Below are 17,405 nucleotides of genomic sequence, written 5' to 3'. Positions count from 1 at the left end.
TCATTAAAACAAAGGAAATGATTTGGGTAACTGATGGCTTTTAGACCTTCATTTTCTCTCTTACTGGGATTAAGCATGATTTTTTTAAATCTCTTCATTGAAACTTTTTTTTTTTTTGATATTTTATCTTGAGGACAGAAACACTCATAGCAGAAAAGAACAGACACCAGAGAAGGGCAAAGAAAACAGAAGCAATACAAACAGTACCACTAAGAACTGAGGATAGGCTGGGCACACTGGCTTACGCCTGTAATCTCAAACATTCTGGGAGGCAGAGGCGAGGGGATCGCTTGAGCCCAGGAGGAGGAGGTTGCAGTAAGCTGAGATTGCGCCACTGCACTCCAGTCTGGGCGAGACTTTGTCACACACACACACACAGAACTGAAGATGTAGAGGATGAAGGATAACTTAAACAGGGCCTGAGAAAAGAGAAATACTGACAGAAGAAATGTGAAGAAATTAAACGGCTATCTTTGCTTTGCTGGTGCTTACTGTGGATGACAAGTAGGAAGTAACAGCAAAAATAAGAAAAAAAGTAAAAAGAAATAATCCTAATAAACTAGTGGAGGGGAAAAAAACCCAAAACTAGTAATAGGCCTCTGCCTTGCTTTCCTGGATTCACAGACATTTTATAAACCCCTGTTCATTTTTAACATATAACAGCTGGCTATCTCTGTTACCCTTATCCCAGAACAGGGTTGAAAATCAAGAACTGTATTTTGGCCAAGCGCATTAGCTCACTTTTGTAATCCCAGCACTTTGCGGGGCCGAGGCTCAAGGATCACTTGAAGCTCAGGGTATGAGACCAACCTGGACAAAATAGCAAGACCTCATTTCTATTTAAACAAACAAAAAAACCCCGTATTTTATGAGGCATTCCAATTGGAAACAAGTTAAACCAGTTGAAGTCACCCACAGTTAATTTAACCTAAAATGGCTTCAAAACACTTCTAGTATTGATTTGAGAATATTAGATCATAAGCAATACTTTAAGGTAGCAGCAGTATGAGATAAAAAAACAAAACAAAACACCGTAGTCATACTCTTTTGAAATTAAGATTTCAAATTATTTATTAAACTCACAGATAGTGGACTAATTTGACTCAAAGATCAACTTACAGTTTTCGATTTTGTGAATTTATCTTCACACTTGATTGCTTCCTCTGGAGAAACTCTTCTTTTTGACAAATCAATATATCCTGTACAAAAAAATTTTGAAAAACTTATCTCTGTCCAGGTGCCACTGCACTATTGTAACCAGCTTTGAAGACCAAATTAAGTGTTTGATTGGCATACTTACAATTATTTCCTACTAAAATCATATCAACAAAATACTGCATAAGTATTACAAGGCTGAGTATCCCTCATCAGAAATGCTTGGCACCAAAAGTGTTTTGGATTCCAGATTTTGGAATATATGCAATGTATTACTAGTCAGAGCATCCTGAATCTGAAAATCCAAAATCTGAAATGCTCCAATGAACATTTCCTTTGAGTGTCATGTTGATGCTCAAAAAGTTTCACATTTTGGAGCATTTTGGATTTGGGTATAAGGGATACTCAGTCTGTACAAGACGAGATATTCTGAATTGTTTTCAGAAATAAATTTTTATTATCAGGTAATTATATATTCTCCATTACCTTACTGGAGAGAACTAATAATTTTCAATTATCCAAATGAAAGCTAGTCAAAATGCCTAGCTTTCCCCTATTTCTTCCTTTTCCTTCTCCAGAATAGGAATTCACTAAGATGTTCATTTAGTTTAAAGAAAGAGGCTATCCTCACAGAAGATACACACACACAACCCTCCACACACACTCACACACTGAACAAATTAAAACTAATCTACTGTATTACTATCATATACAAGTAACTACGTTACTTGTTGGTGCTTATATATGTTAGGTGCTTAAACATCTCCTTGAACCCTCACGACAATCCTGCACGGTAGATTATCATCCTATTTCCCACAGCCCCACCTCTTTTTAACCTGAAGAAACTAAAACCCACGAGAGGTTAAGTAACTTGTCAAGGTCAAGTAGCCAAAAAACGGCTGAAACCTACAAACCTGCGCCTGGCAATGACTTCCAGTACAATGCTGAATAACAGCGTGACAGTGAATGTCTTCTTTTTCAATACTGGAGGACATAAGTCTGTGGCGTTTTTCTAGACACTCTTTTATCAGATTAGGAAATTCTCTTTTAGTTTTTGTTTGCTGACTTTTTATTATGAATTGGTGACAAATTTTGTCAAATGCTCTTTCACATCTATTAAAATGCTGATAGTTTTCCTCCTATATTCTGTTCATATACACTGATTTTATTTCAGATTCTGAGCAGTTTCATTAAAAATGGTATGACTTACATATAGTGTACATACACCACTTTTAGTGTTAAGTTCTTTGTGTTTAAAAAAAAGAATAGTCATTTAACCACCACCAAAATCAAGTTCCATTACCCCTGAAGCCACTAAAAACTGGATACAAGTTTCTTTGTGAAAATAAATTTTCCTAGAAATGGCACAGCTGCGTTATACATTAAGTACATGTTAATTTTAACTGCCAAACTTTCCCAAAGTGAATGCGGCACTCTGCATTCCCATAAGCAATGTGGAGCAGTTAGAACTGCTCCATGTCTCTCAACTGATTTTTAAAAGGTCAGTCTATTGACTGTGCAGTGGCATCTCACTGTGGTTTTAATTTGCATTTTCCTAATGACTAATGATGTTCAGTATCTTTTCATGTGCATATTTGCTATCCAATTATCTTCTTTGGCAAAGTATCTATTCAAAACTTTTGCTCCTTTAAAAACTGATGGTTTAGATACAGGTTTTGTTTTTGGTTTTCTCTTTTTGAGATGGAGTCTCACTCTGTCGCCAGACTGGAGTGCAGCGGCGCAACCTCGGCTCATTGCAAACTCTGCCTCCTGGGTTCAAGTGATTCCCCTGCCTCAGCCTCCTGAGTAGCTGGGACTGCAGGCATGCACCACCGTGTCCGCTAATTTTTTGATTTTAGTAGAGACGGGGTTTCACCATGTTGGCCAGGATGGTCTTGATCTCCTGACCTCATGATCTGCCCACCTCGGCCTCCCAAAGTGCTGGGATAACAGGCGTGAGCCACTGCTCCCAGCTATATACAGGATTTTTTTTAGGTTGTCAAGAGTTTTTAAAATATGCTGGTTTGTCTTTTTATCCTCTTTACAGTGTCTTTAAAGAACATAAGTTCTTAATTTTGATAAGGTTCAATTGATCAATTTTTCCTTTCATGAATAACACTTTTAGTATGCTATCTAAGAAATCTTTGCCTAATCCAAGGTCAGAAAGATTCCTATGTTTTCTTCTAGAGGTATTTAGAAGTTTACATTTACATCTATTATTCATTTTAAGGTAACTTTTGTATAAGGTGAGGTGTTTGAATTGAGTTTCTTTTTTGCCTATGGACATCCAGTAGTCCCAGCACCATTTGTTAAAAAGATAATTTTTTTCTTTGATCAGCTGCCTTTGTACTTCTGTTAATTAACTGATCATATAAAAGCACATATAAACTTAAAAAAAATTTTTTTTAAATAAAAAGAAGTGAGAAACAACAACAAAAGAGGTGGGGTCCTGCTATGTTGCCCAGGCTAGTCTCGAACTCCTGGGCTCAAGTGATCCTCCCACCTAGGCCTCCCAAAGTGCTGAGATTACAGGCCTGAGCCACCATGCCCAGCCAACGTAAAGTTATGACTATTAAACCAAACTGGCATTCCATATACTCCACTTGGTCATGCTTTATTATCCTTTTTAAACATTGTTGGATTTGAAAAACATATTTTATTAATTGTTTTATCTATGCTAATCACATATTTGGTCAGTAATTTGCTTTTTCACAAAAACATGTCTTTGTCGGGTTTTCTTATCAGGGTTATGACGGCCTCATAAAATTAGTCATGCACTGCATAACATTTCAGTAAACAATGGACTGCATATATAACAGTAGTACTGTAAGATTATAATACTGTATTTTTACTGTACCTTTTCTGTGTTTAGGTACACAAATATTTACCATTGTGTTACAACTACCTAATCAGTACAGTAACATACTGTACAGGTTTATAACCTAGGAATAATAGACTATACTAAACAACCCATGTGTGTATGGGCTATACTATCAAGGTCTATGTAAGCAGCACACTCTATGATAATTGCATGATGAGACATTTTTCAGAATGTATCCTTGTCATTAAGCACTATGTGACTGTACTGACTGTATTTTCGAAGTGTTCCCACCTTCTCAATTTTTTCTTTTTTTTGTGGGAGACACAGGCTTGCTCTGTTGCTCAGGCTGTAGTACAACAGTATGATCACAGCTCACTATAGCCTCAAACTCCTGGGCTCAAGCCGTCCTTCCACCTCAGCCTCCCAAGTAGTTGGAACTACATTACAGGTACACACCACCACACCCAGGTAATTTTTAAAAATTTTTATAGAGATGGGGTCTCCCTATATTGCCAGGCTGGTCTTGAACTCCTGACCTCAAGCGATCCTCCTGTCTCAGCATCCGAAATTGCTGGGATTACAGGTGTGAGCCACCGTGCCTGGCCTACCTCCTTAACTTTCTGAAATTGTATTATGACTCATTATTTCTGCCTTAAATGTCTGATACAACTCATCAATTTAACCATCTGGTCTACAGTTTTCTTTTTTTTTGAGACAGGGTCTTAGTCACCCAGGTTGGAGTATAGTGGCATGATCTTGGCTTACTGCAGACTTGTTCTCCTGGGCTGAAGCAATCCTCCAACCTCAGCTTCTCTGGGACTGACCTACAGGTGCACAACACCATGCCTGGGTAATTTTTCTATTTTCTGTAGAGACAAGGTTTTGTCATGTTTCCAGGCTGGTCTTGATCTCCTGGGCTCAAGCAATCTGCCCACCTCAACCTCCCAAAGTGTTGGAATTATAGACATGAACGACTGTGCCTGGTCAGGACCGAGTTTTCTTGATGAAAAGGTTTTTTACAATAAATTCAATTTCTCTGACATATAGGACACTCGAAATTTCTATTTTAAATTGTGTCAGTTTCAGTAAGTAAAATTTTGCAAGGAATTCACTAATTTCACCTAATTTGTTGGTTGAGATGATTGGCATAAAATTGGTAATGATATTCCCTTATCAGCCTTTTAATGACTGTAGCATCTGCAGTGACAACTCTGTTCTCATTCCAGAGATTGGTAATTTGTGTTCTCTTTCCTTTTCTTCATCAGCCTAACTAGGGGTTTATCAATTTTGCTCTTTTTTAAAAAAACAAAAAGCAAGTTTTTAACTTTGTTACTGTTCTCTGATTCTCTGATACTCTATTTCACTGATTATCTTATACTTATTATTTCTTTTATTCTACTTAAGAGTTTACCTTTCCCTTCTTTTATCTTCTAAAATGAAAGTCTAGGTAACTGATTTAGATCTTTTTTCTTTTCTAATATAAGTAATTAAAGCTATAAAATTTCCCCTAAGGCTTTAATATATGAATTATTTGGAAGGGCTTATTTAATATTACAAACTTTTCTCTCCCAATATATAATGACACTGATTTCAAAATTAGTTCCAGCGTGATTACAGAACATATTTGTATTCCAACCCTTTGAAATTTATTTAGAGTTGTATTAATATTATAGCTCACCTTATTGTCTATCTTGGTGAATGTCATGCACACTTGAAAATAATGTGTATTTTGCCTTTTCTGGGTGCAGTGTTCTAAGTATCAAACAAGTCAAAGTCTTTGGTGATCTGTCTAATTGTTTCATCAATTGTTCAGAGCTTGTTCAAACTTCCAACTATGATTATAGATTTTTCTATTTCTCTCTTGAATTCTTTCAATTTCTGCTTTACATTTTGAACTCTATTATTAGGCACATGCACAGTGATGACTGTTGTTTTCCTTCTAACAAATTGACCCTTTATCATTACAAAATATCCCTGTTTAAATCTGAAAATACTGTGTCTTTAAATCTACTTTATCTAATATTGAGACACTGTCTCCTTAAGGTATTGTCTGCATAGCATATCTTTTTATATCCATTTATTTTCAACCAAGTATGTCTCTTGTAGACAGCATTATCATTGAGTCTTGCTTTTTAATTCATCCTAACAATCTCTGCGTTTTAGCTGGAATATTTACTTGATTTACATTTAATTACTGATATAAATGAATTCAGTTATATCAATAACTGAATACCTACATTTTAGATATTTGTTTTCTATTTGTTCTTTCTGGTTTTTGTTTTGTTCTTTTGAGTTTTCTTTTAGGTTAATGTTTTCTAGAATTCCATTTTAATATATCTTTGGCTTTTACAATAGTCTATCTTTGTATTTTACTTATTTCTAGAGAGAGAGTTTCACTATGTTGCCTGGGCTGGTCTTGAACAACTGGTTTCAAGTGACTCTCCCACCTCAGCCTCCCAAACAGCTGTGACTACAAGCACAGACCACTGCAACTGGCTTATTTAATGGTTATTCTAGAATTTACAATACACATACTTAACTTTTTAGAGTTAATTTTACTACTGCACATAAAATGTAAGAATCATTAAGAATCATATAGATCTATTTACCCCACACCTCCTGGCCTTTGTGATTAAGTTGTCAAGTGTACTAAGTCTGCTTTAAACAGTATTGTTTTCTTAGCTTCTATACTTAACTATTTGGCATCCATTAATCACAGAGCCAACTGTATTAACTATATATTTATTATTAGGAGTAACTAAATATTTTCTTATTTTCTGTATCCTTGAGGCTCTGATATCTGTGGAGAGACTGCCCCTCCATCAGGTGGGGAGGAGTCAGCAAAGGGCTTGCTTGGGAGCATGCCTTTCTTATGCAGAGCAGCCAATCTGGAGCCCATAAACTCACACACCAAGTCAAAATTCTCCCTGTTGTAAGTCAAGGGCCAGGTATTAGACAAGCAGGGCAGTCCTTATGCCCCAAGGTCTGCCAAAAGCATTCAAACTAGGCAAATGCAAGTCGTTTAAGCTGCTCTGCTTTGCTTTTCCTGCAGAAACTCCAATAAAAGCTCTGACCTACTTTTCCCCCTAGTTCCTTGTGACTCCTGACTAAAACTGGTGCTTCCCCATGTGGCCCTGCATGGCATATTAGGCCCCCTTCTCTCAGGCAATATAAGTAGTAAAAGTTTTCAAGGACATTGGCCTGTGTCATCACTCAGTCACCTCTGTAGATTACAATCCCACAGGCACAAATAAGACAAACAGTTAAATGTATTTTTAAAGAAACTAAGAAGGGCAAAAATAGTCTTTTACATTTACCTATGTATTTTCCATGTCAGGTCATCACATCTCTTCAGTTTAAAGAACTTCCTTTACCTCTCTCTTTTTTTTCTTTTCTTTTTTTTTGAGAAAAGGTCTGGTTCTATCGCCCAGGCTGGAGTGCAGTGGCATGATCTTGGCTCACTGCAGCCTCCGCCTCCTGGACTCAAACCATCCTCCTACCTCAGCATCCCGAGTAGCTGGGACTACAGGGCGCACCACCATGCCCAGCTAATTTTTGTATTTCCTGTAGAGACGAGGTTTTGCCACTGCCCCAGCTGGTCTTGAATTTGTGAGTTCAGGTAACATGCCCACCTTGGCCTCCCAAAGTGCTGGGATTACAGGTGCAAGCCACCATGCCACGTCTTTAGTTTCTATTTACCTAAAAATGTCTTCATTTTGACTTTCATTGTTGAGTATTACCTTTAGATACACAATTCTGGTTTGAGTGCTTTAAAGATATCATTCAATGCTCTGGCCTCCATTATTTCTAGTATGAACACCATAGTAATTTGTATCACTGTTCTTCTGTAGGTAATACATCCTTTTCCTTGGGCTACTTTCAAGATTTTTCTCTTCACCTTTTTTCTTCAGTATTAATAGTCTGATGTACCTGGATATGATCTTAATAACATTTATCATGCTTAAGAGTTGTGGAGCTTCTTCAATTTGTAAATTTGTGTTTTTCTCCAACAAATAAGGGAAACTGTTAGCCATTATTTCTTCAAATCCATTTTCTGTTCTCTCTCCTCTTTCATTTCATATACATACATACATATATATATATATATATTTTTTTTTTTTTTTTCTTTTTTTTTTGAGACAAGAGTCTCACTCTGTTGCCCAAGCGGGAGTGCAATGGCGCAATCTCAGCTCACTGCAACCTCCGCCTCCCAGGTTCAAGCGATTCTCCTGCCTCACACTCCCAGGTAGCTGGGATTACAGGTGCATGCCACCACACCCGGCTAATTTTTTTACTTTTGATAGAGATGGGTTTTTGCCATGTCGGCCAGGCTGGTCTTGAACTCTTGATCTCAAGTGATCCACCCGCCTTGGCCTCCCAAAGTACTGTGCTGGGATTACAGGCATGAGCCACCGTGCCTGGCCTTAGAATTTATATTTAGTCATGCACTGCATAATGATATTTTGTTGAACACTGAACTGCATATACAATGGTGGTTCCATAAGACTATAATGGAGTTGCAAAATTCCTATTGCCTAGTGATGTAGCGCATTTAGTTTTTATCAATTTAGTGTTACTTAAGTGTACAGTGTTTCTAAAGTCTACAGTAGTGTAATGTCCTAGGCCTTCACACCTGCTCATCATTTACTCACTAACTCACCCAGAGCAACTTTCAGTCCTGCAAACTCCATTCACGGTATGTGCCCTATATAGGTATACTATTTTTTTATCTTTTCTACTGTATTTTTACTGTACCCTTTGTGTATTCTGTGTTTAGATACACAAATACCTTTGTGTCAACTGCCAACAGTATTCAATACAGTAACAGGCTGTACAGGTTTGTAGCTTAGGAGCAATAGGCTATACCATATAGCCTAGGTGTGTAGTAGGCTACACATCTAGGTTTAAGTAGACTCTATGAAGCTTGCACAACAAAATTGCCTAATGATACGTTATCTCAGAATGTATTCGTGTCATTAAGTGACACTTGGCTGTGGTTCTTTGTGGAAGTTTCTATTTTCTCTGAGATTTCACTTTGTACATTCTTTTTTTTTTTTGAGACAGAGTCTCACTCTGTTGCCCAGGCTGGAGTGCAGTGGCGCGATCTCGGCTCACTGTAAGCTCTGCCTCCCGGGTTCCTGCCATTCTCCAAGTAGCCGGGACTACAGGCGCCCGCCACCACGCCTGGCTAATTTTTTGTATTTTTAGTAGAGACGGGGTTTCACCGTGTTAGCCAGGATGGTCTTGATCTCCTGACCTCGTGATCCGCCCGCCTCGGCCTCCCACAGTGCTGGGATTACAGGCGTGAGTCACCGTGCCCGGCCTTGTTCATTCTTTACAAGCATATTTCCTTAATGTGCTTGAGCAGTTTATAATGTCTGCCTTAAAATCCATGTCTAGTAGTCCCAACCCCTGGATCATCTCTGGGTCAGTCTCCATTGGTTGCTTTTCTCTTCTGTATGAGTCATATTTTCCTATTTATTTGTATAGTTAGCAATTTTGCATTGTATCCTGGACCTGTGGCAAAGACTCTGGATTCCTGTATGTTCCTCTTCAGAATAGATTTTGGCTGGGGGTGGTGGCTCATGCCTGTAATCTCAGCACTTTGGGAGGTCAAGGCGGGTAGAACACAAGGTCAGGAGATCAAGACCATCCTGGCCAACATGGTAAAACCCCATCTCTACCAAAAACAAAAAAATTAACTGCGCATGCTGGTGCGTGCCTGTAGTCCCAGCAACTCCGGAGGCTAAGGCAGGAGAATCACTTGAACCAGGGAGTCGGAGGTTGCGGTGAGCTGAGATCGCACCACCGCACTCTAGTCTGGCGACACAGCGGGACTCCATCCCCTACCCTTCTCCCCCCTCAAAAAAAAAGATTACAGATTTTTTGTTTTAGCAGGCAGTCAGCATCTGAACTCAAAACTATACGCTCTGTCTCCCCAGATGGTAAGCAACTGAAATCTGTTCAGATTTTTTCCTTATTAGGCTACTTGGAGTTCACCCTGTGTTTCAGTAGTTCGGGGATAAACCAGAGATTTGGGAAGAATTTATACACAGACTTAGGGGCTCTCCCCTTGTGCCTGCCTCCTTTCTCTAACCCTCACCACTACCACCACCAGTTTCCATCTACTATGGTTGTCAAGAACTCTCGCCTCCAGTTCTAAAGCCAATAAGACCATAAGTTTTCCGCCAGAACCTTAAATGCCCAGCTTGAAGCTGTCTTCAACATGTACTTAGGTAAAAAAAAAAAAAAAGGTGTAAAACAGAAAACATATCCTTTTTTTTTTTTTTTTTTTTTTTTTTTTGTTGAGACGGAGTCTCGCTCTGTCACCCAGGCCGGATCTCAGCTCACTGCAAGTTCCGCCTCCCGGGTTTACGCCATTCTCCTGCCTCAGTCTCCCGAGTAGCTGGGACTACAGGTGCCCGCCACCGTGCCCGGCTAGTTTTTTTGTATTTTTAGTAGAGATGGGGTTTCACCATGTTAGCCAGGATGGTCTCGATCTCCTGACCTTGTGATCCGCCCGTCTCAGCCTCCCAAAGTGCTGGGATTACAGGCTTGACCCACCATGCCCGGCCAACATATCCTTTCTTGTAAGTGTCGACTCACCTTCAAATTTTCAAGTTTGGCCTGCTTTTGGCTGCTTCTCATTGTCTTTAGGTAGTTATTTTTCATACTTGTTCAGGGTTTATGGCATTTACGTCGAAAGGCTTATCTAGCAGGACCTAATTCTCTAGTAAAATGAATTATCTCTACAGGCTGTTTTGCACTTTGCTCTTTTCCTCATCCTATCGTAGAGATCTTCCATATCAGAATACAGAATATTCAGATCTCATTCTGCATAAAATTGCATTGCATGCATTTGTACTGATTTATTTAACCAGTCCCCATTTTGGTCATTTCCTGGTTTTAGTTAATGCCATACAAACAAATGCTATGGAAATAGCTTTACATGTATCTACTGTATGTAAGCAAGTATGCCATTCCATATTTTTTCTGATTGCAACTAAAAACATATTTGATTCCTCCTTTTGTATATATTTCATACAATAGAAAAAGAAGGCTGAGCACAGTGGCTCACACCTGTAATCCCAGTACTTTGTGAGGCCAAGGCAGGAGGATCACTTGAGCCCAGTTCAAGACTAGCCTGGGCAACATAGTGAGACCCCATCTCTACAAAGAAAGTTAGCTGGGCAGGGTGGCACATGCATATAGTTCCAGCTACTTGGGAGGACTGCTTGAGGAACACTTGAACAGAGTTCAAGGCTGCAGCGACCTATGATCACACTACTACACTGCAGCCTGGGTGACAGAGCAAGATCCCAACTCTTAAAAAAAAAAAAAAAAAAAAAACCGAAGTACAAGATTAGACACTATTTTACGTACTACTAGGACAGTGATGTGAAGACTTACGTAAGTTTAACAAATAGTCTCAAAGTAGTTTAATAATTTTGGGTGGGGCTATAGCTAAGTCACAGCAAAACATTTAAAACAATCCATGTGCTAAGTAGCAGTCACTACCTAAGGCATAAGATAACCTCAAAATTTATGTATCATCTAAGGCTATAATAATAATAAAAAAAAAGTCAGTATGTATAAAATTAATCACTTGCAGAAGTGAGAAAGTATCAGTAAACTAGACAGCTAAGGAGATTCAGAAGGATAAGTTGAATCAAGGTGACTGATATGCAGCCCTTCAGACATGATAGTAACTAATGACCTAAAACTAACACCTAACAAATTAAAGTAAGATGGCTGAAATTAAAACCTACTTAATGGTATTGTATACCATGTTTTAAAAAACAGTATTCACAAAGGTGATGATTTACATGGGGTCCAGAAAAGGAATCCAATAAGTAAAAAATGGATAGTCATTCAAAACTGTCTGAAAGATACCACAGGATTTGGTAGACACAAACATTCTAATTACCAGCAAGATATACAATGTTAGATTTCAGGTGTGTATATACACACATAGTATATTGCTTCTTCAAGGCTTATATAAAAGATTCGTAAAACCCATCTGCCCCATTTTCATGCTTACCCAAAGATCTCATTACTACTTTAGCTTTAAATCAAGAAAAAAGGCATCCAACATATTCAGATCTACCAATGTAAATGAACTAGTACTCTCTTTAAGTTTAGTTACCATGATTCAATTACCAAAATCCTGATAAACACTAGAAATAAAATTCAAGTTATTTGATCCATAAAATCCTAGGATGTACTAATTAAACTACTATTAACTTAAGAGATCTTGTTTAAATAGCTAATTGACATGGTTTTCTAACCACTTTGTATGTAAGAGGTTTAAGTATAAAAAGAGCTTTTTTTCCCTAAGCTGCCGCATGCAATTTACAAAAAATGTATTTTTAAACCATTTTAAATCTGAAATTTATATTACAGATATTTTTCTCACTTACCTTTTTCTTTGTCCACCCTAATGACAACCACACACTCATTCCTGCCAATTCGGATGAGTTTGTTGATAGAACGGATACGCCTTCTGGATAATTCACTAAGAAGAATCATGCCTTCAATGTTGTTGTATTCCAGCAAGCTGACATAAGCCCCCATTTCAGCAATGGATCTGACATTCACCATCACTACATCTTCCACCTCAGGAAATTTGTGTTGATAAAATCTACAACTTAGACCCGGCATTCTGCAATTTAAACAAAAGAATTAAATAAGTGTTCAGTTAAGATGAAAAAAAAAAAATCAATTTCCACATCTTGCCACTGAAAGAAAAGATGAAGAAAAAAATAGTTATTAGTCTTAGTCTTCTCATCCTTTGAAACTTAAGTGGTACCAGAAAACAGATAATGTTCAGGAACCAAGCTTTAATTTTTACTTTGCTCAACATTTTTGTAATGCTTGGGTGATTCTCTGCCATTAGTTTCAGAGGAATCATAAAAAATAATGACCATCTATAAAGTACTCCAAGACCTAAGGATTAAAGGAATACCTCAAGAGTAAAATACTACTTTAAGGCATATCAAATGATGGGAAGCATCACTATTATAACTAATCAGAAAACTAAAGCTACTCTTCGCTGAAGTTAGCAAACATTGTATATGCTACCACTCACTATATAAAGGAAAGATTTTCTACCTAAATCTTAACCAATATACCATATGATATATTGTCATTTATTATAGCCCAAATTAGCGTCACATGTCAAAGCAACAAAAACTAAAAAAATCTTAATCACAAAATAAACTAAAATTCATCCTCCTCCTCTCATAATTTTTTTTCCTTGAATTCACAATGTCTAGCTTCTCTTATCCCCAATACTCCCAAATATTCCTTTCTTTTATTGAATAGGTATACTTAATCTTGAGAATAGCTTTAATCTCCATTACTACAAAGTTAAAGTTTCTCTTAACCTCCAAGCATTAAAGATATTTACAATTATTCCCTTTGATCCACCCAACCTACTTTCAGCACTACTCCTTCTATGATCCACAAGCCTGAAATCATAATCTGGGTAGAAGCACATTTAAAAAGGAAGCTCTCAAACTAATCATGGCTGATGATTTCCATGTTTTTCTGTTAACCTTCACTGTTGTCACTGCTCAAAACTTAAGTAGTAACATAACTTAAAGGCCTAAGAAAACTTTGTGAAAATTAATTTAATAACTTATTAATTGGCACCTGCCTATATCTTCCCAGTGGCTTGCTACTGACTTATATATGTTTTCACTACCTACAGAATCCTATATGATCTGGTCACTGCCTATCTCCTTGTGGTACAACTTTCTCCCTAGTTCTCCCCATTTTCTAGATTAAAAAAGTGAAGCACAGGTTAAGTTACTTGTTCTTTCACATACTGCTAACAAGTGATGAGTCAGGATTTGAATCCAGGAAGTTTGGATCCAGAGTCTGTCCTCTTTTTTTTTTTTGAGACAGAGTCTGGCTCTGTCGCCCAGGCTGGAGTGCAGTGGCCTGATCTCAGCTCACTGAAAGCTCTGCCTCTCGAGTTTATGCCATTCTCTTGCCTCAGCCTCTGGAGTAGCTGGGACTACAGGCGCCCGCCACCACGCCCGGCTAGTTTTTTGTATTTTTAGCAGAGATGGGGTTTCGCCGTGTTAGCCAGGATGGTCTCGACCTCCTGACCTCGTGATCTGCCTGTCTCGGCCCCCCAAAGTGCTGGGATTACAGGCTTGAGCTACCGCACCCGGCCCAGAGTCTGTCCTCTTTATCAGTAAGACTATATTCTCTCAAAACTATTCATAAACATATTACAATTAGAAACATTTTACTTTAAAAGCAACATGAATATATATATATATATATATTCAGTGCTAGAGTATGTGACACCAATAAGTGCAAACTATTAGTACTCATTGGTTTAACAACAAAAAGCAGCATATTAATGACAGTAGCAGAGATGTATTTCTTTGTAGGGAATACAAAATCCCTACAAAATAGGGATTTAGCAAACAAAGATAAGTAGACATTCAATGGCCAGAACTACCCACCAAGAAACAGCTGACTGGTTGTTTCATTTTTAAACAGGGCTTTTCAGGGGTGGGGGTGGGGGTGGTGGGGAAACTGTTGTTGAATATGTGCATGTAAAGTTCTCAAATTTGAGAGCTAAAAAGTTTCAAATTGGGCATCAAAATAAACTATGTTACAGAAATGTACGGAACAGTTTTAAGACATTTAACAGGTGAAAACCATATTTACTTACCAAGTTTCTCCAAATAGTAAAGGTGACGCTTTTAGGGGAAGCAAGGCTTAATCTGATGGTTAAAAAACACGGGCAATCGTGTAAAAGAATCCTGAAGGGATATGACTATGAATACTATTTCTTCAGGAGGCACAAGTCTCTTTGCAACATAAAGGGTAAGTAAAGGAATACTGTTGATGGTTAAGTTATTCATAGCAAAGACAGGAAGTTAAGTACAAAAAGAATCCATACCACAAAAACCTGCATATTGGTTGATAAACTTTCAACATACTGCCTAATGAAATGCTAATAACTTATTATTTTTTTTTTACTTAAAAAAACATTTGGCAATATCGAAGTCACACTAGGTGACTTCATCTCTTTATCTTTTTCACAGCATTCTGACTTATTTTATTTGGTCCTCAAGAAGTGTCAACAAGACTCTTACCAGGCCAGGCGCGGTGGCTCACACCTGTAATCCCAGCACTTTGGGAGGCTGAGGTGGGTGGATCACCTGAGGCCAGGAGTTTGAGGCCAGCCTGGTCAACATGGTGAAACCCCATTTCTACTAAAAATACAAAAATTAGCTGGGTGTGGTGGTAGGCACCTGTAATCCCACTACTATGGTGGCTGAGGCAGGAGAATCCCTTGAACCCAGGGGCAGAGGCTACAGTGAGCTGAGATCGTGCCACTACACTCCAGCCTGGGCAACAGAGGCTCTGTCTCAAAAAAAAAAAAAAAAAAAAAAAAAAGACTCTTACCTAAGTTAAGTATAGAGTGGGAAACAAACTAGCAAGCAAATGATTACAATATGAAGTACTATGAAAGGAGCACAGTGAAGCAATGAACAGAAAAAGGAGGAACAGAAATACTAAATTATAATACTTTCTTAAGATAATCGACATCAAATCCAGAATGTCTTTAACCCACAGAACCTCAATATCACAACACATTATAATACTCTTATGTGTTCTGATGTAAAAGTATCAGCCACCTTTCAAAATATATCAACCAAACTCCGGGCTAATTTCAAATACCCTGGCTAGTCAGTTATTTTGCAGGACAAATGGTAGGTAGAACTTCTTTCTCAAAACAGTGCATGGTCAAACTGCTATAATGGATATAGAAGTTCACATTCCTTTCCAAAATACATGTGATGGGGACAACTCTCGTGATAATTCTAATTTGGATCTAACACGTATTAGGAATGCTCTCTGAATGGTAGTTCTTGGTATAGGAGTGCTACATAAGTAAAGCTTTTATTTCATCATTATAGTTGAAAAAGAAAGTTATCACCAAATCTCTATAAACATTACTGTGCATGAGACAACTACATCTTTTGGCACCAGATGAACTGAGAATAGGTAGTAAAGTTCGGTATAAGTCATCCCCAAACTACTGACCCAGAGATTTTTCCTTGAATAACAACTCAATTGAGAGAAAATATACACTTCTCTGCTATACTTTTTCTCGAAAAAACCATGTCTTTTGCTTAATAAAAATTTTAAAAGCCTAAATTTTGTGGATAAAGAGACCCAGGGATGACTGTGTATTTAACCCGAAAATATTTCCTTATCTTAGGTTTTCTGTTATGCTTAGCATAGTTAACCTAACATATGCTTAACACAGTTCTATTCTCATTGTCGCCAACATAAAACAAACTGATAGTAACAGTAATAAACTCAAGTCTCATTTAGTTTTGATTCAAAGGGTGACTCATTCAATTATCAGATGAAAAACTACTCGGACCCCGCTCTTTCCAACACGGTGCCCGTCCCACACGTTTCTCAGGTAAGAGTCCAGTTTGGTTTCCACTGAGAAGCAGGGGGAAATTTCGGTAGAACTGTTGGGGCGGAAGAAAAGATGGAATTCTCAGACCTGGAAAAAGCAAACTGCTCAGCGTCCTGAGCTGGGGGTAAGAGTTAGGGTGTCACGACGTTCTCCCGAGGCCGCCCCATCGTCAAGGCATTCTCACTTTCGGCATATTGTAGAGGCTGTACAATCCACTCGGCCCACTTTCCTTTACGAGATTCCTCTGCTGGAACAACGACGCCTCTGGAACACAGGATGACCTACACGGAGCCGGCGACGAGGCCCACGACAGCGCGGGTGGCGGCGGTGCTGTCCAGCCACTTCCCGCGCAGGGACGGGAAAGGGAGGTGTTAGCCCGGGGCCTACCCGCTCTCGAACACCCATGTCACTGGACACAAACCAAAGTGAGTTCTTGGAGAAACCGAGCTTGGGATTAGTCACCTGAGGTATGTGTGTGATTCCCGCAGTGGAGACCACAGCCGCCTTCTTTAATCAGAGAGACCAGACTTGCTTCTCCCTCACCGGCCGCCGATCCTCCTCAGCGTGCGCTTCGGTCACCCGACTGCGCATGCGGAACCTCCTCGTATTGCGCAAGCGTTGAACGAATAGAGACCCCTCTTCATCATTAACCATAGAGTCTGGGTCCTCCGAGAACAAGGACGAATGTAGATCATGGAAGGACCCGAAAAGTACGGTTTCTCGCTATCTTAGCTTTAGCTAAGTAACATTCAAGGCGCGAGAAAGACATAGGACTCTGATTCCTTGCCCCTGAAGAATGTATCCTCGTTCACAGTTTCAGCTAACCATGAGATGGCGCTGTGACCAGAGACGACAGGTGGAGAGAAACAAGGCGTGCACGCTTCGCTCCTAGTCTTTGGCCTGGCACGTGCCGCGTATTGCGCAGCCTCAGGGAAGCTGGATGGGGAGGGGTTGGGAGGCGAACCG

At 38.9% G+C, this 17,405-nt stretch overlaps 1 protein-coding gene across 4 annotated transcripts in view; it reads right to left on the bottom strand.

Moving 5' to 3' along the window:
- Nucleotides 1-17,405, bottom strand: part of EIF2S1 (eukaryotic translation initiation factor 2 subunit alpha) — a 34,556-nt gene that overhangs the window by 8,667 nt on the left and 8,484 nt on the right. The window contains exons 1-3 of one of the 4 annotated variants that reach the window (XR_013395172.1): nucleotides 16,902-17,030; nucleotides 12,397-12,638; nucleotides 1,120-1,199 (exon numbers count right to left, since the gene is read on the bottom strand). Coding sequence is in view for 3 of the 4 variants with exons in the window: in XM_077938303.1 (XP_077794429.1) it covers nucleotides 1,120-1,199; nucleotides 12,397-12,637 (321 nt within the window). In the remaining variant the exon portion in view is untranslated. 4 annotated transcript variants of the gene reach the window in all.

This window comes from Macaca mulatta, chromosome 7 (genome assembly GCF_049350105.2).
Source record: "Macaca mulatta isolate MMU2019108-1 chromosome 7, T2T-MMU8v2.0, whole genome shotgun sequence".
Taxonomy (NCBI): domain Eukaryota; kingdom Metazoa; phylum Chordata; class Mammalia; order Primates; family Cercopithecidae; genus Macaca; species Macaca mulatta.
The sequence above is the reverse complement of the archived record's forward strand: the minus strand, read 5'-3'. Positions and strand labels throughout refer to the sequence as shown.